This window comes from Macaca fascicularis, chromosome 1 (assembly GCF_037993035.2).
Source record: "Macaca fascicularis isolate 582-1 chromosome 1, T2T-MFA8v1.1".
NCBI lineage: Eukaryota > Metazoa > Chordata > Mammalia > Primates > Cercopithecidae > Macaca > Macaca fascicularis.
In genome coordinates, this window is record NC_088375.1 from 225,981,832 (window position 1) to 226,008,147 (window position 26,316).

General features: G+C 50.1%; 1 protein-coding gene across 4 annotated transcripts; it reads left to right on the forward strand.

Annotated features, from left to right (window-relative positions):
- The first annotated feature begins 902 nt into the window (after positions 1-902).
- ENO1 (enolase 1) lies at positions 903-18,325 on the forward strand. Of its 4 annotated transcripts, none has more exons than XM_074021160.1 (12): positions 903-1,137; positions 4,260-4,353; positions 7,232-7,327; positions 8,338-8,396; positions 11,150-11,219; positions 12,101-12,234; positions 12,845-13,067; positions 13,835-14,032; positions 15,158-15,359; positions 15,912-16,020; positions 16,311-16,369; positions 17,893-18,325. In XM_074021160.1, exons 2-12 carry the CDS (start codon positions 4,269-4,271, stop codon positions 17,960-17,962), a joined length of 1,305 nt encoding a protein of 434 aa, XP_073877261.1. In that variant the 5' UTR covers positions 903-1,137; positions 4,260-4,268; the 3' UTR covers positions 17,963-18,325. The 4 variants fall into 4 exon arrangements, with proteins under 4 accessions (XP_073877261.1, XP_045237221.1, XP_005544921.1 ...); XM_045381286.2 differs by lacking the exon at positions 8,338-8,396 and adding an exon at positions 8,708-8,766; XM_005544864.4 differs by lacking the exon at positions 903-1,137 and adding an exon at positions 1,495-1,614.
- Positions 18,326-26,316: the final 7,991 nt, after the last annotated feature.

Genomic DNA, 26,316 nt, shown 5'->3' on the forward strand with positions numbered 1-26,316 from the left:
GCTGGAGATAGTGGTTTTCAGTAGCCAAAAACGTTAGTGTATTGCTGGTGAAATCACAAACTCTGCTTGCAAAATTTTATTATTATTATTATCATTTTGCTGAATTTAATCCTAAAGTTCTTGCTTCTTACCCACTGGAAAGCAAATACTATGTACTTAGTAGGCCTTCACTTTTAACCTACGCCATGGAAACCTGCCAGTAGCTAAGAGGACAAAAACGCTAGGGGTTAAGAAAGAAAAGTAGTTTTTGCAGCGGACCAGAAGAAATAATTAAATTCAAGTACATATTTGAACATCTCTTTGCAAGGAAATGAGGAAAATCAGGAGATGTTTTAGTTCTCTTAGTGACCAGCAATAATGTTGAAAAATATAAAAGTCACCGTAACAGAAAACGAAGTGATCATTTCAGCCCTCCCTTGGAGTCGGGGGGATCTATTGCGGAGCTGAGTTTTAATGGCTATCAGTTCTCGATCAAAAAGGTGAAATCACTCCACCAACTCCTTCCATATTCCATGGAATATGACCCGTCTTGAACTTTGAGAAATTCCCCGGGTCTATGTGAAATTCCAGTTCCAAATAATTTACATGAATGGTTCACAAGAATCCAGGTAGGTTTGATCTAGTTCCCTAGATGGGACTGAGGGGGATGTGAAATTTCAGATGCAACATTAACATGGGCTAGAGAATGAATTAACACTGGGGAAGCAGGTGGTGGCGCGCCAGACACCTAGGAGGCACTCAAGAAAAATGAGGTAGAAATAAAGGAAAGTGAACCTTCCTTTGGCTATTTCGGCCTGATTCTCACCGCAGCAAGGAGAAAGGGACAGGGTCACCTTGGCGGGTGCCAGGCGGAGCCCGGCCGGACGGGCGCGGCTGGGGGGCAGCGCGCAGGCGCAGGCGGCGCACGTGGCCCCGGAGGCGCACCGCTGCGGCCCGGCCCGCGACACAACGCCGGAGTGGGGCCGAGGCGCGTAGCCTCTCAACGACTCGACGCCAACGGGGTCTCCCGGATCGCGGCGCAGGACAAGAGGGGCGGGGCAGGAGGGCCGGGGCAGGCGCGGGCTGCCAAAGTCGTCAGCAAGGTCGAGGGCCGGACGCGCGGCCCCGGAGCGACGCTGAGTGCGTGCGGGACTCGCAGTACGTGACGGAGCCCCGAGCTCTCATGCCCGCCACGCCGCCCCGGGCTCTCACCCGGGGCCCCGGCTCCGCACACCTCAGTTCGGCTTACGGGTCCTATCTGGGGCTAGAGTTTCGCTCGCACCACCACAGGGCCGCTGGGTAGTCGGGGCACCCTAACTCCGCCCGCCTCACGTCCGCGGGTCGTCACCCCCCCTTTCCCGGCTGCAGCCGCCGCAGTCTCACCCCTTTCCGGGAGGTGAGAGCACGAGTGACGGCTTTCCCGACCAATGGCGAGGCGGCCCTGAGGAGGCGTGTCTGGAAGGCGGGAAGTGGGTGGGGCCCGCCTTAGCTGGGCAGGAAGTCCGAGTGCGGCGCGGACAGTAGGTGTGGGGAGCCGGAGCGCATAGACCTCGCAGACCTCACCGGCTTCACACTCACCTCGGTGTCTGCTGCACCCGCCGCTTCTTCTCCTAGGCCACGAGACCCAGCGGCTAGGTAACGATTAGGGAAGGGCTGAGCAACGGGCAGGCGGCGCAGGGCTTTTCTGGGCTTGCGGGGCTCTTTCCCCTCAGAGGGAGGCTGCGCGCCAACAGGCCCGGCGTGGCGGGGTCGGGGGCGCGTGCGAGCCGACTCCCTGGGTGGGAAGTGGCACCCCCGCTCACCCCGAGGCCCGGGACGGGGGCACAATGCGAGGTGCACGTGCTGGGTCCCGATTTCTTTGGAGGGGAAAGTGCAGATCAACACGTGATTACAGACTGCGGGGCAGGATCACCGTCGGGGAAGGTCGGGAGCTGCACACGCGAGCCGCTTAGCACAGCGGGAGTTGGGAGTGGAAGTTGCTTTTCCATCGTAGCCAAGTGTAAGGTTTTTGGGATGGACGCAGACATAGCGGTGGTGCCCACTGAGGCCAGGCCCTCCCTAAAATGGAGGAGGGCGGCGAGAGAGGAGATGCCCACGAGGCTGCAACCCCCTCCCCCACCGGCAGCCCCCGCCTCTCGCCTGCACTCGCGGCCCGCGCTTCGGCCCAGTAAGCGGTGACTCATTTCGAGAAGGCACCTCTTCTTGAGGAATCTGCCGCAGAGCCGTTAGATCATTGGCAAGCCCTCCAGGCGACCTCGCCCAAGTTGGGCAAGAGCGGCTCCCCGGCTGGCCATCAGACGTCGGGCCCTGATCTGAGAAGGATTTCCTTTTTTTTTTTTTGCTCTTGTTTCCCAGGCTGGAGTGCAATGGCCTGATCTCCTCGGCTCACTGCAACCTCCGCCTCCTGGGTTCAAGCGATTCGCCTACCTCAGCCTCCCGAGTAGCTGGGATTACAGGCATACGCCACCACGCCCGGCTAATTTTGTGTGTGTGTGTGTGTGTGTGTGTGTGTGTGTGTGTATATATATTTTTTTTTTTTTTTAATTAGAGGCGGTGTTTCACCATGTTGGTCAGGCTGGTCTTCAACTCCCGACCTCAGGTGATCCGCCCGCTTCGGCCTCCCAAAGTGCTGGGATTACAGGCGTGAGCCACCGCACCCGGCCAAGAAGGATTTTTTTTTTTTTTTTTTTTTTTGAAACGGAGTCTCGCTCTTGCTCTGTCGCCCAGGCTGGAGTGCAGTGGCCGGATCTCAGCTCACTGCAAGCTCCGCCTCCCGGGTTCACGCCATTCTCCTGCCTCAGCCTCCGGAGTAGCTGGGACTACAGGCGCCCGCCACTTCGCCCGGCTAGTTTTTTGTATTTTTTAGTAGAGACGGGGTTTCACCGTGTTAGCCAGGATGGTCTCCATCTCCTGACCTCGTGATCCACCCGTCTTGGCCTCCCCCGGCTAGTTTTTCGTATTTTTTAGTAGAGACGGGGTTTCACCGTGTTAACCAGGATGGTCTCGATCTCCTGACCTCGCGATCCGCCCGTCTCGGCCTCCCAAAGTGCTGGGATTACAGGCTTGAGCCACCGCGCCTGGCCAACTTAAATATGTTTAAACAAATTTGCCTTTTTGGAACCTAATAGATAAAAACTAAGTACCTTTTTCTTGGCTAATGAATAAAACTCCATTGTTACGTAGACAACAAAGCCACAGAAGTGACTTCAGTAAATAATTTTGCAAGTTAAAAATCTGCCCAAACTTAGATGTCTTATTGGCTGCTCCTGGTGGCTCACCCCTATAATCATCCTAGCATGCTTTGGGAGGCCAAGGCAGGGGAGGATCACTTGAACCCAGGAGTTTGACACCAACCTGGGCAACATAGTGAGACCCCCATCTCTTAAAAAAGTAATTAAAATAAAGATGTTGTCATTAATGACATAACAATACTGAAGTCCGGAGTACTGTGAAATTGGAAAGTCCCAGGAAGTGGCGGTAGCCAAGATCTCATGGTCCAAGGACTTTATTATTCCTGACTTCCAAACTCAGAATTTCTGATTATTAAATACCTACTAAGTGAATATTGTGCTGCTACTTCAAATTTAATCAGAAGAATTATGTCCAAACTTAATTCGCTATTTTGTTTTAATTCTGCTACAAGCCAGATTTTCCCCTCATCCCCCCACCCTCTTTTTGGCCTCGCCCTAGGTGGTTTTGCTTGTGACCTTCATGTCTGTTCTTGGTTCCTTTCCATTCCCATGCCAGGCCTCATTGTTCACTCATGACAATAGCCAGTTTCAGACAGCTCTTTGGCTGCTCTGCATCCAGCAACACATTCATCTATTTGGATTTGATTCTCCCTGGGCATACACATTTGTGGGCTTTCTCTCCCTCTCTCTTTTTTTTTTTCCTTTTTGCTTACAGAACAAGACCTCAGTTGCTGTGGTTTAACCCATTTATGCCGGAGGTTGCAAATCTTTTTTGTGAAAAATCAGGCCTTGGTGATGACTTGAGCAGTCAGATAAAAATAACTCCACACACTTAGCGTTCCAGTAATGGAACACTAGGCATAAATAGGTTAAGGCCTTTCGGAGCTCGGCCCTAACTACTTACTTAGGAGAATTCCCACTGCTTTCCAGCAGGCTTTTTCCCCCACCCTAATCAACTTTCCTACATCCAGTATTTAATTCAATGCCGATTGTTTGTAGTCCATGAACCTCAGAAGTGATTCCTTGAATGAGTGAGCAAATACAGCATTATGGCTTATGGAAAACATGAACTGTGTGTTTCTCCTACAGAAATTCACCATGTCTATTCTCAAGGTCCATGCCAGGGAGATCTTTGACTCTCGTGGGAATCCCACTGTTGAGGTTGATCTCTTCACCTCAAAAGGTATGTGCCACCTTCGTTTCCAGAGTTGCTTCTACCTCGCTTCATTTTACAAATTTTCTACAAATGCTGGAGCCTTAGGCAAAAAAAAAAAAAAAATATATATATATATATATATATATAAGCTTTTTTTGTATCTGCATATGCTAGTAGGTTGTGATTCCTGACTGTGAGGGTTGGGGGATTTTCAGGCATGGAGCCAGTGTCTTGCTGCTTCCTGGCTTTTTGTTTGTTTTTTGAGATGTCTTGCTCTGTCACCCAGGCTGGAGTGTGGTGGCATGATTTCAGCTCACTGCAACCTCCGCCTCCCGGGTTCAAGCAATTCTTCTGTCTCAGCCTCCCAAGTAGCTGGGACTACAGGCGTGCACCACCACGCCCGGCAATTTTTGCATTTTTGGTAGAGACGGGGTTTCACCATAGTGGTCAGGCTGGTCTCGAACTCCTGACCCCAGGTGATCCGCCCGCCTCAGCCTCCCAAAGTGCTGGGATTATAGGTGTGAGCCACCACGTCTGACCCTGCCAGCTTCTTGGCTTAAAACCACATAAGTTGACTCCTAAGTCAGTTGAGGTGATAGCTCACTGAAGTAAGGTATTACCATACTTTTCCCTCATGAAGTAAGGTGATACCATGAGGGAAAGAGATGAGGGGAGGGCCAGTAGACGTGAATGTAGCACCCTTATCTCTGTGTCTAGAAATCACTCTTTAGCAAGGATCAAGGACAGTTTTTACCTGTGGGCTCTGGAATAGTGCAGAGGCTCTCATTTTTGCTTGGCTGTCAGTCCCCATAGGAGGAGTTTTCTTATGAAAAAATAACAGAATGGTGAAACTCCTTCTTTTTTTTTTTTTTTTTTTTTTTTTGAGACGGAGTCTCGCTTTGCCGCCCAGGCTTGAGTGCAGTGGCCGGATCTCAGCTCACTGCAAGCTCCGCCTCCCGGGTTTCCGCCATTCTCCTGCCTCAGCCTCCCCAGTAGCTGGGACTACAGGCGCCGCCACCTCGCCCAGCTAGTTTTTTGTATTTTTAGTAGAGACGGGGTTTCACCATGTTAGCCAGGATGGTCTCGATCTCCCGACCTCGTGATCCGCCCGTCTCGGCCTCCCAAAGTGCTGGGATTACAGGCTTGAGCCACCGCGCCCGGCCTAAACTCTTTCTTTTAAGAAGAAAATCCAGTGCCTCTGTAGCCCTGTGTTACTTTCAGCACATGGTGCGATGGACAGAGTGGGTGAGGTTGGCAAAGGAGCTTCAGGCAGAATCACTCAGTGGTGCTAAACTCCCAGAGAACTGCCAGTCGGAGCTGAGTCATCGTCTGTGAGTCACAGGCCTGGCAGTGGAACCCCAGCCCTTCCCTTCCCCTTGCACCTCCCCTACCCCTCAGGAAGAAAGGATCCTTGAGGCCCGACTTCATTGGGCTTCTGAAGAATGCCTGTGTTCTGCCTTTGGCTGCTTGCTGTGTGGGCTCTCAAGCACAGTGGGTTTTCTCTAGGACACTCGCTTTATGGGGAATCCTGAGGGCTCTCACAGGATGCTGAGAATTCCCTTCATCCAATAAGATTGGTTTGCTTAGTGAATGGGTGGAACTTTCTGCTTAGAAATTAATGAACTTTTTTTTTTTTTTTTTTTTTTTTTTGAGAGGGAGTCTCGCTCTGTCGCCCAGGCTGGGGTGCAGTGGCCGGATCTCAGCTCACTGCAAGCTCCGCCTCCTGGGTTTACGTCATTCTCCTGCCTCAGCCTCCCGAGTAGCTGGGACTACAGGCGCCCGCCACCGCGCCCGGCTAGTTGTTTTTTGTATTTTTTAGTAGAGATGGGGTTTCACCATGTTAGCCAGGATGGTCTCGATCTCCTGACCTCGTGATCCGCCCGTCTCGGCCTCCCACAGTGCTGGGATTACAGGCTTGAGCCACCGCACCCGGCCTAATGAACTTTAAAGCAACAAAAGACCCCAGACGCTAAAAGATTGTTGGGAGGCGGACATTTTGAAATTGAAATGAATGGAACTTTCTTACATTTATTAAACTGCATTTTATTATGTTTATTCCTTCCCCCCACATCTATCCTGTTTGCCAGTTTCCAGTTGGGCATAGAACTCCCAAAATAGGATTTAGCATTGTCCAAACTGAAGCAAATGAGCTAGATACTCTTCCTGAACCAGTTAAATTCCCTTGATTTTATGCTTAACATCAATATAGTACCTGCCTGGGTGTGATGCTCACGCCTGTAAACCCAGCATTTTGGGAGACCGAGATGGGCAGATACTTGAGGTCAGGAGTTCAAGACCAGCCTGGCCAACATGGTGAAACGCTGTCTCTACTGAAAATACAAAAATTAGCCGGGCGTGGTGGCATGCTCCTATAATCCCAGCTACTGGGGAGGCTGATGAAGGAGAATTGCTTGAACCCAGGAGATGGAGGTTGCAGTAAGCCGAGATCACCCCATGCACTCCAGCCTGGGGGATACAGCGAGACTCTAAAAAAAAAAAAAAAATACCAGAACATCTTCAGTTCCCTGTGTGCCTTGCATTGGATTTCTCTTGGGCAGTGCTGCTGGGGTAATCCACAGGGCACCAACGCGAGCTTGTGAGGTACACATATTTTCCTGGGTCGGAATCTACATTTTAACAAGACCCCCAGCTGGCATGTAGGCTCTGCTATAGAGCACTTTCTTTCTGCTAGAGGAATCAGTCATCTTTGCAGTAAAGTCTGCAGTACAGGATCATAAATATGTGAGAGGCACGAAGAACAGACCAGAGTGTTTAATTCACGCAGGTGGTAGGAGGAAGAAACAGCTCCCTGATGACAAATGCATTTGTGGGCGGGAGGGGACTTGGGATTGTGCTGGAACTGGATTTCTGAATTGCTACTATGACTTTTTTTCTTCTCATCCAGGTCTCTTCAGAGCTGCTGTGCCCAGTGGTGCTTCAACTGGTATCTATGAGGCCCTAGAACTCCGGGACAATGATAAGACTCGCTATATGGGGAAGGGTAAGCCTTAGAACCCACAGCCCATGGCCTCCCTGCCTCCAGCCCCACTCCTGGCCTTGCCCAGTCCTGTCCTTCTCTCTGGGTGGGGCTTGCATTTGCAGGTTTATGGCAGGTAAACCTACCGTAACCCATGATGTTGATGGAAGCAGTGCACCACCACGTGGACAGGAAAGTTGGTGTGTGGATTACAGGGTTCCTGAGCCTGCATGCTCTGGGTCGAGAGTTTCAATGCTTGTTTCTATTGCAGTTTGTCCCCAGTCTGTGAAATACTCCTTCATGATTAGGACAGGAACCCAAGGATGAGAACAGGGCCTGTTAACTAAAGAAAAGTTTCCCCATCTCCCAGGGGGTTTCTGTGGGCCCTTCAGATCATCAGCCTCTTCAACGGCAAGAAAGTATCCAGGGAAGGTCTAGCCAATGGCTTACCCTTAATGGTGAGCTGCAGATGTGTCATTTAGTCTGATTTTCCTGTTGACTGACTCACAGGAGTCCTCTCTGTGGCAGAGCCAGCCTCTGGCTGTATTCAAATTGACTTAGTGTGTGTGCAACATTGACCTTTCTAGAGATAGAACATGTGGCCAAATTACAGAAAAGCACACAGGGCTAGATCACACATTCTCCGTGGGGGACCCGGAAAACTCCAGAGAGGCTGCAGGGGAGGGACAATGATGAAATCAGGTTGTGAAACACTGGGCTGGTGTCGCAGTGGTGGTGCTGGGTGTTCAGTCCTGCTTTAATGCTATAAGAAGCAGTGTCCACACACCAACATGTTACCATGTCACCGTTGTTTAATGGCCTGTGTGGGGACTTACCCAGAGCAGGATGGTGCTGTGCCTTGATGGTAATGAGTGCTCAGTAAGTCAGCATTTGTGGAAGATTGAACTCATGACCCCCTAAATGCTCTCCTCTGCTTTCCTGTTCCCTTGCTGTCTCTCACTCGCAGTCCTTAATCACTGGTTCTCTTCTGAGTCTCTCTCATTTTTCCTTCTTCATCCTCCTCTGCTGGGCAGGCGTCTCCAGACCTGTTAAGTATATTAATGAGTTCCTGGCACCAGCCCTGTGCACTCAGGTAACTGATTGGACAGCCTTTAGTCTGCGGCTGGTGTTTCCAGTGCATGGTCTTGCAAACTAACCGGTCAGATCGCTCTGAGCCAGCTGCTGTTTGTGTGGCTCTAACCCTCTGGGGTCCTAGGTAGGAGCACTCAGACTAGGCCGGAAAGTCCTCCGATTCTGGGGGGAAGGGGAGAGGGGTAAGAGGTCCCATGGAAGGTCCCTTGGTGGGCTTCCGGGTCAGCCTTAACAGTGGCTCTCTCTAGCAATGCTGCTCAAGCCTGGTTTTAAAATTAATGTCAAGTAATTTGATTTGATTGTTCCTTCTAGGTGTCTCAAAGGCTGTTGAGCACATCAATAAAACTATTGCGCCTGCCCTGGTTAGCAAGGTAGGACCTGCCTCCTGATAACTAATGTGTCTAATGCCACCAGAGCGTCTCCCAATCCCAGGGGCTTTCCTGTTTATGGAAGAGCTTATTCTGAGAGCTACAGAAGCCGATTGGATTCCCTGTCATGCATGAGAACAATCCGTGCATGACATAAGTCTAACCTGCCTGCTGCCTCACAGTCCACTTCTGGGAGCAGATGGAATTGCATCAGAAGAGTGAGACACTTAGAGCCCTGAGGTTTTTCGCCTCTGCAACTCTCTGGACCTTTGGGGAAATTAAGATCCAGATTTTAAGAGTGCTTTCTCAGGGGTGTTTGTGGTAGTGTCCACGGTGACTAATTTCTCATGGATGTTGGAATTATTTACTATAGTTCTACTGACTTTAGCAGTGGAGTTCCTTCCTGTTAAGTAAAATCATCCTGGAAACCTCAATATGTCAAACATAAAAGTAGAGCTGCTGGAGGTGAAGTAGGGCTGGGGACCTAGCAACCCACCTGACTCAGCAGGTTTTTATTATCATTTACCCTCCCTTCGGCCCGTCCCTCCGTAATTCCTGTGGCACTCATCAGATGGGACTGGTTTGAAAAGCCCTGTCTAAAAATGCTCTGGGCGAGGTACAGTGACTCACACCTGTAATCCAAGCACTTTGGGAAGCCGAGGTGTGTGGATTACTTGAGGTCTGGAGTTGGAGACCAGTCTAGCCAACATGGTGAAACCCCATCTCTACTATAAGTACAAAAATTAGCCCGGCGTGGTGGCGCACCCCTGTAGTCCCAGCTACTTGGGAGGCTGAGACATGAGAAACACTTGAAGCTGGGAGGCGGAGGTTGCAGTGAGCAGAGATTGCGCCACTGCACTGCAGCCTGGGCAACAGAGTGAGACTCTGTCTCAAAAAATAAAAATAACAAAACTCTCCAGGCCCAGTCCAAGCCCAGCCACAGCCTCCATCTGTTCTTGAATCTAGTTCCTCACCTCCATGAATTCATTCTGTACAGGGAAAAGGAGGAGCTCCTTTGTTGTCTCTGTCCCCCACTTGTTGGTTTAAGCCTGGGTTTTGTGGCACTCTGTAATTACTCCCTGCCTGACCGGCCCCCAGACGAAATTTCTTGTTACTGTTTTGCCTGCAACACCCTCTGCCAGTCTCCTGGAAACTCCACATATACCTTGTTCTCTGTCCCTTCATATCCCTACATAGTGTGACTCACATGATGAGCAGGACATCCCCCGGCATTTTCTTCCCCCTGGGAGAAACATACCATACCAAACTGTTGGTGAGAACTGGCCTCTGAGGCTGTGCCTGGGTAACTGCCTGCCTGTTCCAGCGATGCCTTGACAAAGCTGCAAAAGACACCAAGTTGCTAGCACAGCATGATGGGATCAAAGCTGATTTTCTTTGCATTTTTTTTTTATATCAAGAATATTATAGATAAAAATAATGCCTTGTTAATATATTAGTAAGTTTAAAATGGAATGCTGATTTTTGGTTGGGTGCAGTGGCTTACGCCGGTAATCCCAACACTTTAGATGGGCAGATTCCTTGAGGCCAGAAGTTTAAGACCAGCCTGGGCAACATGGCGAAGCCCATCTCTGCAAAAAAAAAAAAAAAAAAGTACAAAACTTAGCCAGGCATGGTGGCGCATGCCTATAGTCCCAGCTGAGGTTGCAGGATCATTTGAGCCCAGGAGGTGGAGGTTGCAGTGAGCTGAGATCGTGACACTGCATTCCTGCCTAGGCAACAGAGGGAGACTCTGTCTCAAAAAGTTAAAAAAAAAATTAAAAAGTAATGCTGGTTTTTATTGGATTACTTTTGAGCCAGTTCTTAGTACATCAGTTTTGTTACTTTAACTCATTTTGATCCATTATTAGACACTTGGCTAAGTGATTTCAGACTACCTGCAGAAATCATGCCTCCCATCAGAGGATGGAGATTTGCAATCTTTGAGGTTAGCCAAGAGTGAGCAGCAGAGCCCACCTTTCAAGGGCTCAGCCTGCTTGAGTGAACAATGAGCTTTGCTTATTTATTGCCCATGAAAGCCATGTTCCTTCGTAGCGGTGGTTTACATAGCACATACCTGACAATTCTCTTGGGTGTAAAGTCACTTTGGACTCCCTGGGTAGACCATTACCTTTGTGACACAAGCATTGTGTCTGAGAGCGTCCATCTCTGTTTCATTGTTGGGTGAATGAAACACCATCAAAGCAAGCAGAAGGCAGTTTTTTGTCTCACCATTGATTTTTGTCCTCCACTTTTTTTGCTTATAAAACAAACATCACAGAATTGATTTTTATTTTACATAGTTCCAAAGTCAGATTCCATGGTAGGGGAGCAAAGGCTGTGCAGATAAGAGTGACACCAACCCCTCATTCTCTCCTCTCCCTCTTAGAAACTGAACGTCACAGAACAAGAGAAGATTGACAAACTGATGATCGAGATGGACGGAACAGAAAATAAATGTGAGTGGCCCGAGGAGGCATCTTTACTGGGGAAGATCATGAAGTCTCCTAAAGACTTTAACAACTTTCAGGAAGAGGTCCATGATCTTAGTGACAAGCTAAATGAGCCTGTCGTCTCCTCCCATTTCTTTGCGTCACTCTTAAGAAATCACACTTTTGGCCAGGCGTGGTGGCTCACGCCTGTAATCCCAGCACTTAGAGAGGCCGAGATGGGCGGATCACGAGGTCAGGAGATCGAGACCATCCTGGCTAACATGATGAAACCCCGACTCTACTAAAAAATACAAAAAAACTAGCCGGGCGAGGTGACGGGCGCCTGTAGTCCTGGCTACTCAGGAGGCTGAGGCAAGAGAATGGCGTAAACCCGGGAGACAGAGTTTGCAGTGAGCTGAGATCTAGCCACTGCACTCCAGCCTGGGCGACAGAGCGAGACTCCGTCTCAAAAAAAAAAAAAAAAATTTATACAGGCCTTGTGGCCTTGTGGCGGGCGCCTGTAGTCCCAGCTACTCGGGAGGCTGAGGCAGGAGAAGGGCATGAATGGGGGAGACGAGATCACGCAACTGCACTCCAGCCTGGGCAACAGAGCAAGACTCCATCTCAAACCAAAAAAAGAGAAATCACACTTTGGAGTATCAGGAGCAAAACCAGGTGATAATAGCCTGTCAGTTCGGTTACTCGGAACAGCTTTGCTCCTTATAATGAATTCAGCAGTTCCTATAGTTGGCCAGAGCTGGGCTCTCTCTTAGAGGGGAAAAGCAGTGGTGAGTCCACAGGGAATGCTATTTGCATTTCTAGTAACAGTGTGATGGGGGAGGAGATGGCAGGAGAAAAGCCGGTGAGTCAGAAATGACTTCATTCCACTCGGTTCTCTTCTGTTCTAGCTAAGTTTGGTGCGAACGCCATTCTGGGGGTGTCCCTCGCCGTCTGCAAAGCTGGTGCTGTTGAGAAGGGGGTCCCCCTGTACCGCCACATCGCTGACTTGGCTGGCAACTCTGAAGTCATCCTGCCAGTCCCGGTGAGTGGTTTATTGGAACTTCCCAAGCAAGGAGTTGGGGGTTTCAGCTTGCTCTTGGGGACCAAGACCTCCTGTGCCTTGATCTCTTAACACATGTGACTCTCCCAGCACAGCTCTGCCCCTTGTTAAGTGTGACCTTGAGCAGGTAATTCAACTTGCCTGTGCCCCAGGTCCTTCATTTGCAGTGGAGGCTCGGGTAGGAAATGACAGCAGTACTTTCCTTGCTAGGCTGTGAGCATTAGCTGACATAGTCACTAGCGTTTCTCCTGATGATCATGAATTTGCAGTTATCAAAATAGACCTGGTATGAACTGGTTGCAGTAGTGCACACCTGTAGTCCCAGCTAATCAAGAGGCTGAGGCAGGAGGATCACTTGAGCCCAAGAGTTTGAGACCAGCCTGGGCAAGACCAGTATAGTCAGATCCTGTCTCTAAAAACATGAGTCAGAGACCTGGTGAGCATTTCATGGCCACCCTGACCCCACTGATGCTCCTCAAGGAGCAAGTCTTGGGCTCATCTGTGAACTAGATGGGGATGGTAGGACCAGAGGGGCCTGTTGCCCTGTGGGGCTCTCTGGGCCCGGTGCCATGCTTCTCTGTTCTCTCCCCAGGCTTTCAATGTCATCAATGGCGGTTCTCATGCCGGCAACAAGCTGGCCATGCAGGAGTTCATGATCCTCCCAGTCGGTGCAGCAAACTTCAGGGAAGCCATGCGCATTGGAGCGGAGGTTTACCACAACCTGAAGAATGTCATCAAGGAGAAATACGGGAAAGATGCCACCAATGTGGGGGATGAAGGCGGGTTTGCTCCCAATATCCTGGAGAATAAAGAAGGTAAAGGCGCTGGGGAATCCCCACCCACCCACCCAGCCCTGCAGCACCAACTCCCTCTGTGCAGGGGTTGTCCACACCTGCCTCTGTGGAAAAGGTTTTCATTCCACCTGTAGTTTGTAAAGATCAAGACCCTTCAAACAGGGTTTTAAGGAGGGAAAGGGGAGCTTCATTTGATTTTACTTATTTTTTTCTTTCTTTGAGACGGAGTCTCTGTCGCCTGGGCTGGAGTGCAGTGGCGCAATTTCTGCCTCCTGGGCTCAAGCAATACCTAATAGCTTGGGGAGCCAGGTGTCTGTCCATCTGTCCTGCTGGCAGGACAGCTTAGCCATGGATGGCAGACCCTGAGCCTGAACTCTCAACAGCACAGCCTGGCAGGAGGATCCTGCCACCCAGGGCTGCCTCCACTGGGCTTTCTCTTGGATCCCGCTTCAGCTCTATTTAAGGCCTGTGTCTTGAGACAGCTGATCTCAGCTGGTTACTGTAACTGTATCTTGGCCAGGACAGCTGTTCCTGGGCACTAAATTTGGGAGCATTTGTCAGGGAGAAAGGCTACTTTCTTGGAAGCTGTGCTGAATTTCCCATTTAGTCTACACCAGGAGCTCTGGCCCATGGTTTCTTGCCCCAAAGCAGAAAAAAAGTAACTGACGTTGTTGAAACTACTGGTTGGGGCCTGAACACCTCTTGACCTTTGTGTTACAGTCCATGTGTAACAGCTGTTGAAGGGAACCTACCTGTTTTCCAAACCTGTTGCCACCATCTCTTCCCAGGCCTGGAGCTGCTGAAGACTGCCATTGGGAAAGCTGGCTACACTGATAAGGTGGTCATTGGCATGGACGTAGCAGCCTCCGAGTTCTTCAGGTCTGGGAAGTATGACCTGGACTTCAAGTCTCCCGATGACCCCAGCAGGTACATCTCACCTGATCAGCTGGCTGACCTGTACAAGTCCTTCATCAAGGACTACCCAGGTGAGTGTTCCTGGAGTGCCATCTTCCTTTCCTGCCACCGACCTGTAGCATGGCAGCTGGAGCATCTGGCTGGCTGGGGATGGGGAGGGTGTGTCTGAACCTCTGGCTCCCGTGGGGGATTCATCAGGGGGCTTCCCCCCAGTTGTACGTACACAGGGCTTCACAGAGGTTCTTGTGTAGCTAAGGAGCTCAGGTGCCAGCAGCGGTCTGTGCTCCATTAGACAGGCGAGGGAACCAAGCCTTCAGAATTAGAATAGCCACTTGTTAGAGATGTATTATGCTTCCTGTGAGCTGGGAATATTCATTTTAGGCTCTGTGTGTACACAGGATAGGGACTGTGACTTCTACAGGAGAGGAAACTGATGGGCTGGTTGAATAATCTGCCCGAGAGCACACAGCAAATAGTGGGGCAAGAATTCAGACCAGGAAATCTGACTGCAGAGTCTGTGCATTTAACCACTACCCTAAACAACTTAGTCAAGGTTGAGCCAAGACCCAAACTCAGGTCTTTTCACTTCTGAGTCTTTGGCTCCATTCTGATTTTCAGTGGCACTAAACTCAAACCACCCTAGACAAATAAGTGTTCTCTTCTTATATAGGTCTTAAAAAGTTTTTTTGAGACTGGGCATATAGTGGCTTACGCCTGGAATCCCAGCGCTTGGAGAGACTAAAACGGCATCACTTGAACCCCAGGAGTTTGAGATCAGCCTAGTGAACATAGCAAGACTTCATTTCTGCAAAAAAATTAAAATAAGTAGCTGAATGGGTGGGAAACCCCTGTAGTCCCAGCGACTCAGGAGGCTGAGGTGGGAGAATCATTTGATCCCGGGATTTCGCAGCTACAGTTAGCTATGATTGCACCTCTGCACTCAAGCCTGGGTGACAGAGTGAGATTTTTTGTTTTAGATCTATTGACCCAGGATTGTGGGTGACTTGTCCCCTGCTGCAGGAGTAGGTTGGTGGGGCACATTGTTTCAAGGATCAGTTGGGGAGCCATCCCTGTCCTATAATTTTGGGCAGTGTGAGGCCAGGCGAGCAGCAAGTCTAGGGGGAAGCAAGGCTGGGCGTTGCAGAGGAGCACACTGGGAGGATCACACTGATGAGGCGTGTACCTCCTCTCCTTAGTGGTGTCTATCGAAGATCCCTTTGACCAGGATGACTGGGGAGCTTGGCAGAAGTTCACGGCCAGTGCAGGAATCCAGGTAGTCGGGGATGATCTCACAGTGACCAACCCAAAGAGGATTGCCAAGGCCGTGAACGAGAAGTCCTGCAACTGCCTCCTGCTCAAAGTCAACCAGATTGGCTCCGTGACCGAGTCGCTTCAGGCGTAAGTGTCTTCCCAGGCAAGCAGCTTTCCCGCAGCTACGGCTTGTGAATCAGAAAAGGGCCCTTTTGTTCTGTCGATGGGGAATCCTGCTGGCCAGAATGTAGGACACCTTGGGATTTTAACAGGTTTTGTGTTTGAACTCGGGACCCTTTTAAATTACAGGCCCAAAATGTTGGACCTGTAATCCCAACGTTTTGGGAGGCCAAGGCAGGAGGATCACTTGAGCTCAGGAGCTCAAGACCAGCCTGGGCAACATAACAAGCAGATGTATTCTGTGAAGAGCTCAGTCAGAGAACACTAGTCTTTCTCCCATCAAGGGAGGCTGAACCCAGTGTTTCAACTATGAAGAGGGCTAAGAAGGTCCTGGGGGTGGAAGAGTTCAGAGGAGGGTGAGGGTTGTCCTCTGTGCTCTTGACAGAGCCCAGGCATGGAGAGCCTTAGCCATTAACAGCCCCTCCACTGCTTTCCTGCTGGCACCGAGGGGTAATGGCATTGGGGTTTGTGGCACCAGAAAATGGGGTCATGCCATCCAGGTTGTCTCTTGGCTTCTAGGTGCAAGTTGGCCCAGGCCAATGGTTGGGGCGTCATGGTGTCTCATCGTTCTGGGGAGACTGAAGATACCTTCATTGCTGACCTGGTTGTGGGGCTGTGCACTGGGCAGGTAAGAATGAGCGTCTCCTCCTTTCTTCTCTCTGACCTCAACTTGCTGGAAGACCCAAAACCAGTGAAGATCCGTGTCTGTCCCTGTTTTGCTCATGTCCGCTGAGTTGTTGTCCTGGTTTCTGAGCCTGAACAGAATGGGGGCATGAGGGCCCTGCTTGTATGTTGTAGCCCCTCCTTTCCTAGGCTCAGATCCTCTAGAAATTCTCTCTCTGACATCACACCCTCTCCCTGCCAGAAATGCCTGCAAAGCCTGTCCACTATAAGCAAATGGCTTTTCTTTTCTCCTAGATCAAGACTGGTGCCCCTTGCCGATCTGAGCGCTTGGCCAAGTACAACCAGCTCCTCAGGTAAGGAGGGCTCTGGAGAACAAGGGGCCTGTGGTTCACCCGCTGGGGCTGCACTCAGTGTAGGCACTGCCCTCCCCCAGGAGCTCCTGGCTCTGGGAACAGGTACAGGGGCAGGCGCACAGTGCAGCCAGCCAGGCCCTAAGCAGGCCTAGACCCCAACCCCTGCAGTGCCATCAGAGGCAGAAACCTCCTCCGCACAGTGCTGCCCTCTTCCCGTAAGAGAGATTGGGACCCCCTTTGACAGCTGATCCATGACTTTCTTAGAGCTTTCAGAGAGCCCCTTCATGATCTGTTTCAGCACATTTAACCGTTTTGGATATGGAGCCAGGGCTTGGAGAGAGGAGGAAAAAGTCAAAGGGCACATGGCTGGGTTTCCACTTCTCAGTGCTGTGGGGCTGTTCTGGTCTCCCTTTCCTGTCTGTGTCCTTGAGAAGCCCCTGAACACCAGGAGACTTGTCCCCCTGTCCCCCGGTCCCCCCGCCACCCACTTTTTGTTTTTGTTTTTGTGTTTTTGAGATGAGGTCTCGCTCTGTTGCCTAGTCTGGAGTGCGATGGTGCGACCTCGGCTCACTGCAGCCTCCGCTTCCCAGGTTCAAGCAATTCTCCCACCTCAGCCTCCCGAGTAGCTGCAATTACAGGCGTACCACCACACCCAGCTAATTTTTGTAATTTTTAGTAGAGATGGGGCTTCACCATGTTGGCCAGGCTGGTCCCGAACTCCTGACCTTGGGTGATCCGCCCACTTCAGCCTTCCAAAGTGCTGGGATTACAGGCGTGAGCCACTGTACCCGGCCAATATTATAATATACCACTCCCCCACTGACTCAGGCACCACTGGGATACAAACCCCCTTTTTAGTTATTTTCTGGACTTGTAGGGAAACAACACCCATTTCCTAAGTTCTCCCCTATTACCCCTTCATTAAAACTGTATCCTGGGAATTTTCATACACACACAAAGAAGCAGGTGAACAGTAGACACAGGGCTTTTTTGTTATTTTGTTTGTTTGAGACAGGGTCTTGCCATGTCACTCAGGCTGGAGTGCAGTGGGGCAGTCATAGCTTCAGACTTCCATTCTTTTTTGCTGCGGAATTTTATTTATTTGTATTTTTTTGAGACGGATCTCGCTCTGTCGCCCAGGCTGGAGTGCAGCGGTGCAATCTTGGCTCACTGCAACCTCTGCCTCCCAGGTTCAAGCAGTTCTCCTGTCTGAGCCTCCGAAGTAGCTGGGATCACAGGTGCCCACCACCATGCCTGCCTAATCTTTTTTGAATGTTTAGTAGAGACGGGGTTTCACCATATTGGTCAGGCTGACCACAGGTGATCCTCCCACCTTGGCCTCCCAAATCTGGCTTCTCAGAGAAGCACAAGTTTAGAGGGTTTGAAGAAGGTGGACAGATTCTGTGTTCTCAACTTCCCAGGAGTGGGGCTGTGTCTGACCACATCTAGGATGGGAAAACTTACAACTTGAGGTCTGACTTTTCTTTTTTCCTCCCCATCTTTTTATCTTTCTCCTTCCCAAGAATTGAAGAGGAGCTGGGCAGCAAGGCTAAGTTTGCCGGCAGGAACTTCAGAAACCCCCTGGCCAAGTAAGCTGTGGGCAGGCAAGCCCTTCGGTCACCTGTTGGCTAAATAGACCCCTCCCCTTGTGTCAGCTCGGGCAGCTTGAGGCCCCGACCAACGCTTGCAGGGGTCCCTGCTAGTTAGCGCCCCTCACCCGCCGCCGTGGAGTCCGTGCCGCTTCCTTAGAACTTCTACAGAACCGAGCTCCCCGGAGCCCTGTTTGGCAGCTCTAGCTTTGCCGTCGTGTAATTGGCCCAAATCACTGTTTTTCTCGCCTTACTTTCCACCAAGTGTCTGGAGTCATGTGAGCCTCGTGTCATCTCCGAGGTGGCCACAGGCAAGATGCCTGGTGGTTTTGTGCTTAAAATAAAAAGCCTCAGTGACCCATGAGAATACTCCGTGTGCCTGTGTATGTTTGGAACAATCTGGGTCTGTCCTTCATGTTCAGGGGGCCTGGCGAAAGGGTGTTGGCCTTTGAGAACTAAGGTTTGGTGTCGTAACAGCAAGGGATGAGGATCCATTGAGGACATTTTCCTGGGTCCTTGGGAAGGGAACTAGAGGCAAAGGCAAGAAAAGAGACATACGCGGTCCCTCTAGGGTAGTGGGGTCACAACAGGGTGTCTAAGCTGGGAGGCAGAGCGAGACACCTTGTTTGGAAGAAACTTCAAATGCAGGCCTATTTGTAGATTATCTTAAGGATGGTAGCTGCTAGGTTACACAGCCATATTGTTCAGACCAGAAAGACTCCAGGGTGAAGGTGACCATCCTGGGAAGAGCTGGCATAGGGTCTCTTCCTGGGGAAAGCAGGTGAAAGAAGGATTAAAAGGGAACTCTGGGCAGGAAGGTAGAAGGGCATCGAGAAGACCCCAGGACCTGATTTGAATGAGTGAATTCCACTCCTCAGTTTCTCGAGCTTCGGGTTTCAGGTGCTCCGAAGCTGTCATTTGTAGCTGGTGCTGCTGCATTGGATTATGCAGATGGAAAACTTGCATGTTGGAGAAAGTACTGTTCTAGGGTAATGCTGAACACAGGGTGCGGAGAATACGTTTATTTAAAAGTGAGAGAGATAAAGCCAGGTGTGGTGGGTGGCTCATGCCTATAATCCCAGCACTTTGGGAGGCCAGGGCAGACGGATCTCCTGAGGTCAGAAGTTCAAGACCAGCCTGGCCAATATGGCAAAACCCCGCTTGTACTAAAAATACAAAAATGAGGCTGGGTGCAGTGGCTCGCACCTGTAATCCCAGCACTTTGGGAGGCTGAGGCTGCTGGATCACAAGGTCAGGAGTTCGAGACCAGCCTGGCCAATATGGTGAAACCTTGTCTCTACTAAAAAATACAAAAATTAGCCAGGCATGGTGGCAGACGCCTGTAGTCCCATTTACTCATGAGGCTGAAGCAGGAGAATCACTTGAACCCAGGAGGCGGCAGTTGCCGTGAGCCGAGATTGCGCCACTGCATTCCAGCCTAGGTGACAGAACAAGGCTCCGTTTCAAAAGAAAATAAAAAATTAGCCGGGTGCAGTGGCATGTGCCTGTAATTCTAGCTACTCAGGAGGCTGACGCATGAGAATCGCTTGAACCCAGGACATGGAGGTTGCAGTGAGCCAAGATCACACCACTGTACTTTACCCTGGGCAACAGAGTGAGACTCCATCTCAAAAAAATAAAAATAAAAGAGGTGAGAAACTGGTTGCCATCTGCACCTTGAAGAGGTCTCATTCTATTACTTGATTTTTCTCCTTAAAACAAGTATCTTAAGTTGCACGTTCCAATGCACAGTCAGGGATCTGGGGAGCCCTCTTGTGGACATTCTTGTTCATTTTTTATCTCAGGATTTAACCTGAGAAACAGAACCAGTAAGGGGAGGTACGGATATTAAGAATTGATGGCCTGGTGCAGTGAGTGGTTCATGCCTGTAATCCCAACACTTGGGGAGGCTGAGGCAGGAGGATCACTTGAGCTCAGGAGTTCAAGACTGGCCATGTGCAACATGGCAAGACCCTGACTCTTCAAAAAATAGAAAAGTTAGCCGGGCATGTCGGCGTGGTCCCAGCTACTCAGAAGGCTGAGGCCAGAGGATTGCTTGAGCCCAGGAGGTCAAGGCTGCCGTGAGCCAAAATCGCACCACTGCACTCCAGTCTGGGTGACAGAGTGAGAGCCTTTCTCAAAAATAATAACTGGCTTCTGTGATTGTGGAGCCTGGGTAAGCATGTCTGAAATTCACAGGGCTGCCCGTTGGGAAGGGATGATGGCCAGCAGCGGGCTGGAACTCCAGGGGCTTGGGTGAAGCTACCATTTCACAGGTGAAATTTCTGTCTTGAAACCTCGGCTTTGAAGACCACCTCACTGGCCGGGCACAGTGGATTACACCTGTAATCTCAGCACTTTGGGAAGCTGAGGTGGGTGGATCACCTAAGGTCAGGAGTTTGTGACCAGCCTGGCCAAGATGGCAAAACACAGTCTCTACTAAAAATACCAGAAAAATTAGCCTGGAGTAGTGTGTGCCTGTGGTCCTAGCTACTTGGGAGGCTGAGATAGGAGAATTGCTTGAACCTGGGAGGTGGAGGTTGCAGTGAGCTGAGATTGCGCCACTGCACTCTAGCCTGGGTGATGGAGTGAAACTGTCTCAAAAAAAATAAAAAACACCTCGTTTATGGAGTTGGGCAGATCTAGAGTAATTAGGATAATTCCTCAGCATCTACTTATTAGTAACTTTGATTACTTCTGCAGCATAGCTTCACAGTAATACCTGGATTAGTATTTGATTGAATAACTGGTGACTTGTGAAATTGACATATCAAAGCCATCGTGGTTCCCCCCTTGTCAGCTCTACACCCATATACATTTCCTTAAACTATACTTAATCGCCAGATGATGACCGTAACAAAGTCATTCTCCTGCCTAACTTAATGCAATCATCCCACGTAAAACCCCAGACACTAACCCTTTCCAGGTTTTCATGACCGGTATCTGAGAACTGATCCTGGAAGGAAGTAAATCATGGAACTGGGTCTGACGGTTACTGGCATGTTCTACATCTTGTTTATCTCAACTCGAAGGCCTCGAGTTTGCATGAGTATTTTTCAGTTTGGTTTAATGTCAACATTTCCTGACTGTGAGGTAAACCTCATTTATCACTCTTGAGGTTAGATGGCAAACACAGGTAGACAGGACCCCTTCCAGTCGGCACCACCCTGAAAGGAGGCTGCTGGACTGGGGTTGGAGCTATTTCCATTGCAGGCTGGACTGAGCGGTTTACCACATTGACCCCGGAGACACAGAGGCCCCAAATAAGGAAAGCCAACTGTGACTAAACTTCCTGACCCAGCAGAAACGAAGCACATTCCTGACGCTGACTGGCAGATGTGAGCCGAGCAGAAGTGCAGACCTCTGGGTCCTTTCCTGTGGAGCCTGTCTGAAGCAGGACAGGCAGCATGAATACGTTTCGAGAAAGCCATTCTCAGTGAAACATTTAAGATAGGTCTGGAGTTAGCCTGGGCTGAAAAAAAAAAAAAAAAAAAAAAACTATTTATATATAGAGAGTTCGGTTTTGTTTTATTTTGTTTTTTCTGAGACAGCATCTCACTGTGTCATCCAGGCTAGAGTACAGTGGCATGATCTCAGCTCACTACAACCTCCACCTCCTGGATTCAAGTGATTCCCGTGCCTCAGCCTCCAGAGTAGCTGGGATTACAGGCCTGCACCACCACGTCCAGCTAATTTTTGTATTTTTAGTAGAGACAGGGTTTCACCATGTTGGCCAGGCTGGTCTTGAACTCCCGACCTCAGGTGATCTGCCCGCCTTGGTCTCCCAAAGTGCTGGGATTACAGGCGTGCGCCACTGCGCCCAGCTGAAAATAATAGTAAAAGAGTAGCTGGGCGTGGTGACATGGCCTCTGTAGTCTCGGCTACTCAGGAGGCTGAGGTGGAGAGACTGCTTGGGCCCAGGAGTTGTGAACTGTGATCACTCCAGCCTGGGCAGCAAAGCGAGAGCCTGTCTTCAAAAAAAAGGTAAATTGAAAGTTTAAAGCAATGATTCTGAAACGTGGTCACATTAGAATCACCTGGGAGGCTTCTGAAGCTTCTATAGCAGGACTCGCCCCAGGTCAATTAATTCAGAACCTCCGGGTGGAACCCAAAGCATCAGTATTTTTTAGAGAACCTCCAGCGGACTCCGGTGTGCAGCCAGACTTGAGAACCACTGGTGTAACAAGTAAATGAATTTCAGAGGTGGCGATAACCGGGCAGGGCTAGAATGCCAAGCTTTCAAGGACACAATGAGAGGCAGCCAGGCTTTCCCTAAAAAGCCCAAAGTCCTGGTAATTTTCATTTGAATGAATGCAGCCGAGGCAGGAAGGTGGCCTCTGAATGCCACCAACACAGTCCACGGGGCTGTTGTAGGAGCCTGCTTCTTAGCAATGTGTTCCCTACTAGGGCCTGTAGATGCATCCACACCAGCTGTCCCCGAAGCAGCAGGTTCCCGCAGGTCCCCGATAGCAGCCACGGTGCAGGCAGCAGTGTCAGAGAACACAGAGCCAGGCTGTGTGACTCTGGATTCTGGCTTTTCCCCCAACTGTGCTTCAGTTTCTCCAGCCATAAAAGGGGGCTAAAAACACAACGGTACGACCACTCAAGGATGAGCACACATAGTACTATAAATGATCACACTAACTCGGGCTCCCGTGTGGAATAAAATGATTCAGCTGAACAATCAGGTGCCGATATACTTAGATAAGAAGAGGTGCAGGACATAGGGAAGGGGAGGAAGGTGTTTCGGCCTGTAATCCCAGCACTTTGGGAGGCTGAGGTGGGTGGATCACTTGAGGCCAGGAATTCGAGACCAGCCTGGCCAACATGGCAAAACCCCATCTTTACTAGAAGTATAAAAATTAGATGGGTGTGGTGGTGTGCGCCTGTAATCCCAGCTACTTAGGAGGCTGAGGCACGAGAATCACTTGAACCTGGTAAGTGGAGGTTGCAGTGAGCCAAGATCGTGCCATTGCACTCCAGCCCGGGCGATAGAGTGAGACCCTGACTCAAAAAAAAAAAAAAAAAAAAACCCTTGTAAATTGATTCTACGTCCCAACACTTCTCCTTGGGCTTCTGTGAGTTTCCCATTCCCAATTCCCTTTTCTGTTTAATTAGCTTTATTGAGGTATCGTTGACATTCAGTAACAGATGTCCATTTGAAGTGTATGGTGTGTGTATTAGTCTGTTTTCATACTGCTATAAAGAACTGCCCAAGACTGGGTAACTTTTTTTTTTTTTTTTTTTTTTTTTTTTGAGACAGAGTCTCGCTCTGTCGCCCAGGCTGGAGTGCAGTGGCTGGATCTCAGCTCACTGCAAGCTCCACCTCCCGGGTTTATGCCATTCTCCTGCCTCAGCCTCCCGAGTAGCTGGGACTACAGGCGCCCGCCACCTCGCCCGGCTAGTTTTTTGTATTTTTAGTAGAGACGGGGTTTCACCATGTTAGCCAGGATGGTCTCAATCTCCTGACCTCGTGATCCGCCCATCTCGGCCTCCCAAAGTGCTGGGATTACAGGCTTGAGCCACCGCACCCGGCCGACTGGGTAACTTATAAAGGAAAGAAGTTTAATTGACTCAGTTTAGCATGGCTGGGGAGGCCTCAGGAATCATGGTGGAAGGCAAAGGGCACAGGCACCTTCTTCACATGGCGGCAGGAAGGAGAAGTGCCCAGCAAAGGGGGAAAAGCCTCTTAAAAAACCATCAGATCTGCTGGGCGCGGTGGCTCACGCCTGTAATTCCAGCACTTTGGGAGGCCGAGGTGGGCGGATCACCGGAGATCAGGAATTCAAGACCACCCTGACCAACATGGTGAAACCCCATCTCTACTAAAAAGTTAGCCGGGCGTGGTGGCAGGTGCCTGTAATCCCAGCTACTCAGGAGGCTGAGGCAGGAGAACTGCTTTAACCAGGGAGGTGGAGGCTGCAGTGAGCCGAGATCATGCCATTGCACTCCAGCCTGGGTGACACAGCAAGACTCCATCTCAAAAATAATAATAATAATAAAAAATTTTAAACACCATCAGATCTTGTGAGAACTCACTCTCAGGAGAACAGCATGGGGGAAACTGGCTCCATGATTAATTACCTCCACCTGGTCTCTCCCTCGACACGTGGGGATTATGAGAATTATGATGAGATTTGGGCGGGGACACAAAGCCTAACCATATCAGTGTGACATATTTTAACAAATACACTTGGGTAACCAGAATATTTCTAGCACTTCCAAAAGTTCCTTGGGTCCCTTCACACTCAATCCCCACCCAATCCCTTCCCCAGGCAGCCTACTCTGTGTGTGTGGTTTATTTTAATTAATTGCCAATATCTAAAAAAAAAAAAAACTGACTTCATGTAAAATTGTCAATTTCTGGCGGTTTTTTCACTGTGTCACAGTGAGTGCTGCGGCTTATCAGGACTCACGGCATCTTCCGCCTCCTGGGCTCAAGCGATCCTCCCACCTCAGTCTTTTGAGCAGCTGTGACTACAGGCACAAGCCACCATGCCTGGCTTATTTTATTTTATTTTATTTTTTTGAGACAAGAGTCTTGCTCTTGTCACCCAGGCTGGAGTGCAATGGCACAATCTTGGCTCACTGCAACCTCCGCCTCCTGGGTTCAAGCGATTCTCCTGCCTCAGCCTCCTGAGTACCTGGGATTACAGGCACCCGCCACCACACCCGGCTAATTTTTGTATTTTTAGTAGAGACAGGGTTTCGCCATGTTGACCAGGCTGGTCTCAAACTCCCGACCTTGTGATCCGCCCGCCTCGGCCTCCCAAAGTGCTGGAATTACAGGCGTGAGCCACCTTGCCCAGCCAATGCCTGGATAATTTTAAAACTTTTTGTTTAGAGACAAGGTCTTGCTGTATTACTCAGGCTGGTCTACAACTCCTGGGCTTAAGCAATCCTCCTGCCTCCCAAAGTACAGGGATTACAGGCATAAGCCACCGTGCCTGGCCCTAGTTTCTGGGTTCTGAGAGATTGGAAAATGGACGACACTGCATTCCCAGAAGGCAGCAGGTGGCCACCCCCTTAGGCAGCTGGGGTCCCTCCTGCCTGCTTCTCTTCCCTCTCTGCCCAGCCCCCAAGGTTTTTGGGTCTGCACCCCTCATCCATGGCCTCTTCTTCAGGTTGCTGCCTTCCCAGTTCTTACCTTTTGTGTAAAACTCCTCCCTACCCAGGTACTCATGAATTCAGGGCTTCCGGGGTTTCTCCACCATTGACAGCTGGTCTCCCCGTGCTTTAAGGATCAAGGACTCCCCTGGCAACCTTGAACTCTTCAGTTCATCTAGACCCAGCACAGGGGGCAGGCATCACATCACCTTCATCGGATTCAGCTCTAACAGGCCAGCCTGGCCAGGGGCACTGCAGCTTCTTCCCGCTGGTCTTGCTGCAATGTGCAAGGGCTGGGTAATGCGGGCTACTGTCCACCGGGACCAGGAGTGATAGCAGACTCATTTGCATATGTGACCTAAGACAGTAATTAAACCCAGGCGCCCCAGGGGTGAGAAGTAAGCACATTAATTCAGGAGCAATTAAAAACCCTCCATCGTCACCCGTGCACAGTCACCACTTCTGAGACTGGCGCTAACTGAAGACGGTTACTTCCAGGCTGTCTCCTGGCCACCCGACTGCCACCATGACTGCACCTTTTTAAGGAAAGACCACAGCCCCGCCACCGTCTCAGCCTTTCGCCAGGTTCCTGATGCTGTTATGGAAAGGTTACTGAGCAAGACAATGTCCTTGTCTTTTTTCTTAATTGTAGTAAAATAAGACGAGATTTATCATTTTAACTTTTATTTTTTTCTTTTTGAGATGGAGTCTCGATCTATCGCCCAGGCTGGAGTTCAGTGGCGCGATCACCTCGCTGATTTTTTAATATTTTATAGAGACAGGGTCTCTCTATGTTGCCCAGGCTGGTCTAGAACTCCTGGGCTCAAGGGATCCTCCTGCCTCAGCCTCTCAAGGCGCTGGGATTACAGGCACGAGCCACTGCACCTGGCCCCTGCTTTCAGTTCTTCAGGGTCAATACCTATGAGTAGAGTTGTTGGGTCTTGTGGGGATTCTATGTTTAACATTTTGAGGAACCACCAACCTGCCTTCCGCAGCGGCTGCACCATTTTCCATTCCCACGAGTAATATAGCAGGGTTCCAGTTTCCTCACATTCTCATTACTTGCTATTTTGCATGTGTCAGTTATGGCCAACCTAGTAGGTGTGAAGTGGTACCTTATTAAAAAGGAGACCCTGCAGCTGTTTGGCTTTGACTTTGGCTCAGCCACAATGCTAGGGAGGTCTTGACTTCTGCAGAGTTTAAGTGTATCTGCTGGTTAATGGGTTTCCAGACTATTAGGATGCTGGGGCT

What these genes read in the sequence shown, in the direction of transcription:
- ENO1 (XM_074021160.1), top strand. Translation starts at nt 4,269, where the DNA reads ATGTCTATTCTCAAGGTCCATGCCAGGGAGATCTTTGACTCTCGTGGG. An exon ending in AAGTCATCCTGCCAGTCCCG is followed by an intron (nt 12,235 to 12,844) that starts GTGAGTGGTTTA and finishes TTCTCTCCCCAG; the next exon opens with GCTTTCAATGTCATCAATGG. An exon ending in AAGTACAACCAGCTCCTCAG is followed by an intron (nt 16,370 to 17,892) that starts GTAAGGAGGGCT and finishes CTCCTTCCCAAG; the next exon opens with AATTGAAGAGGAGCTGGGCA.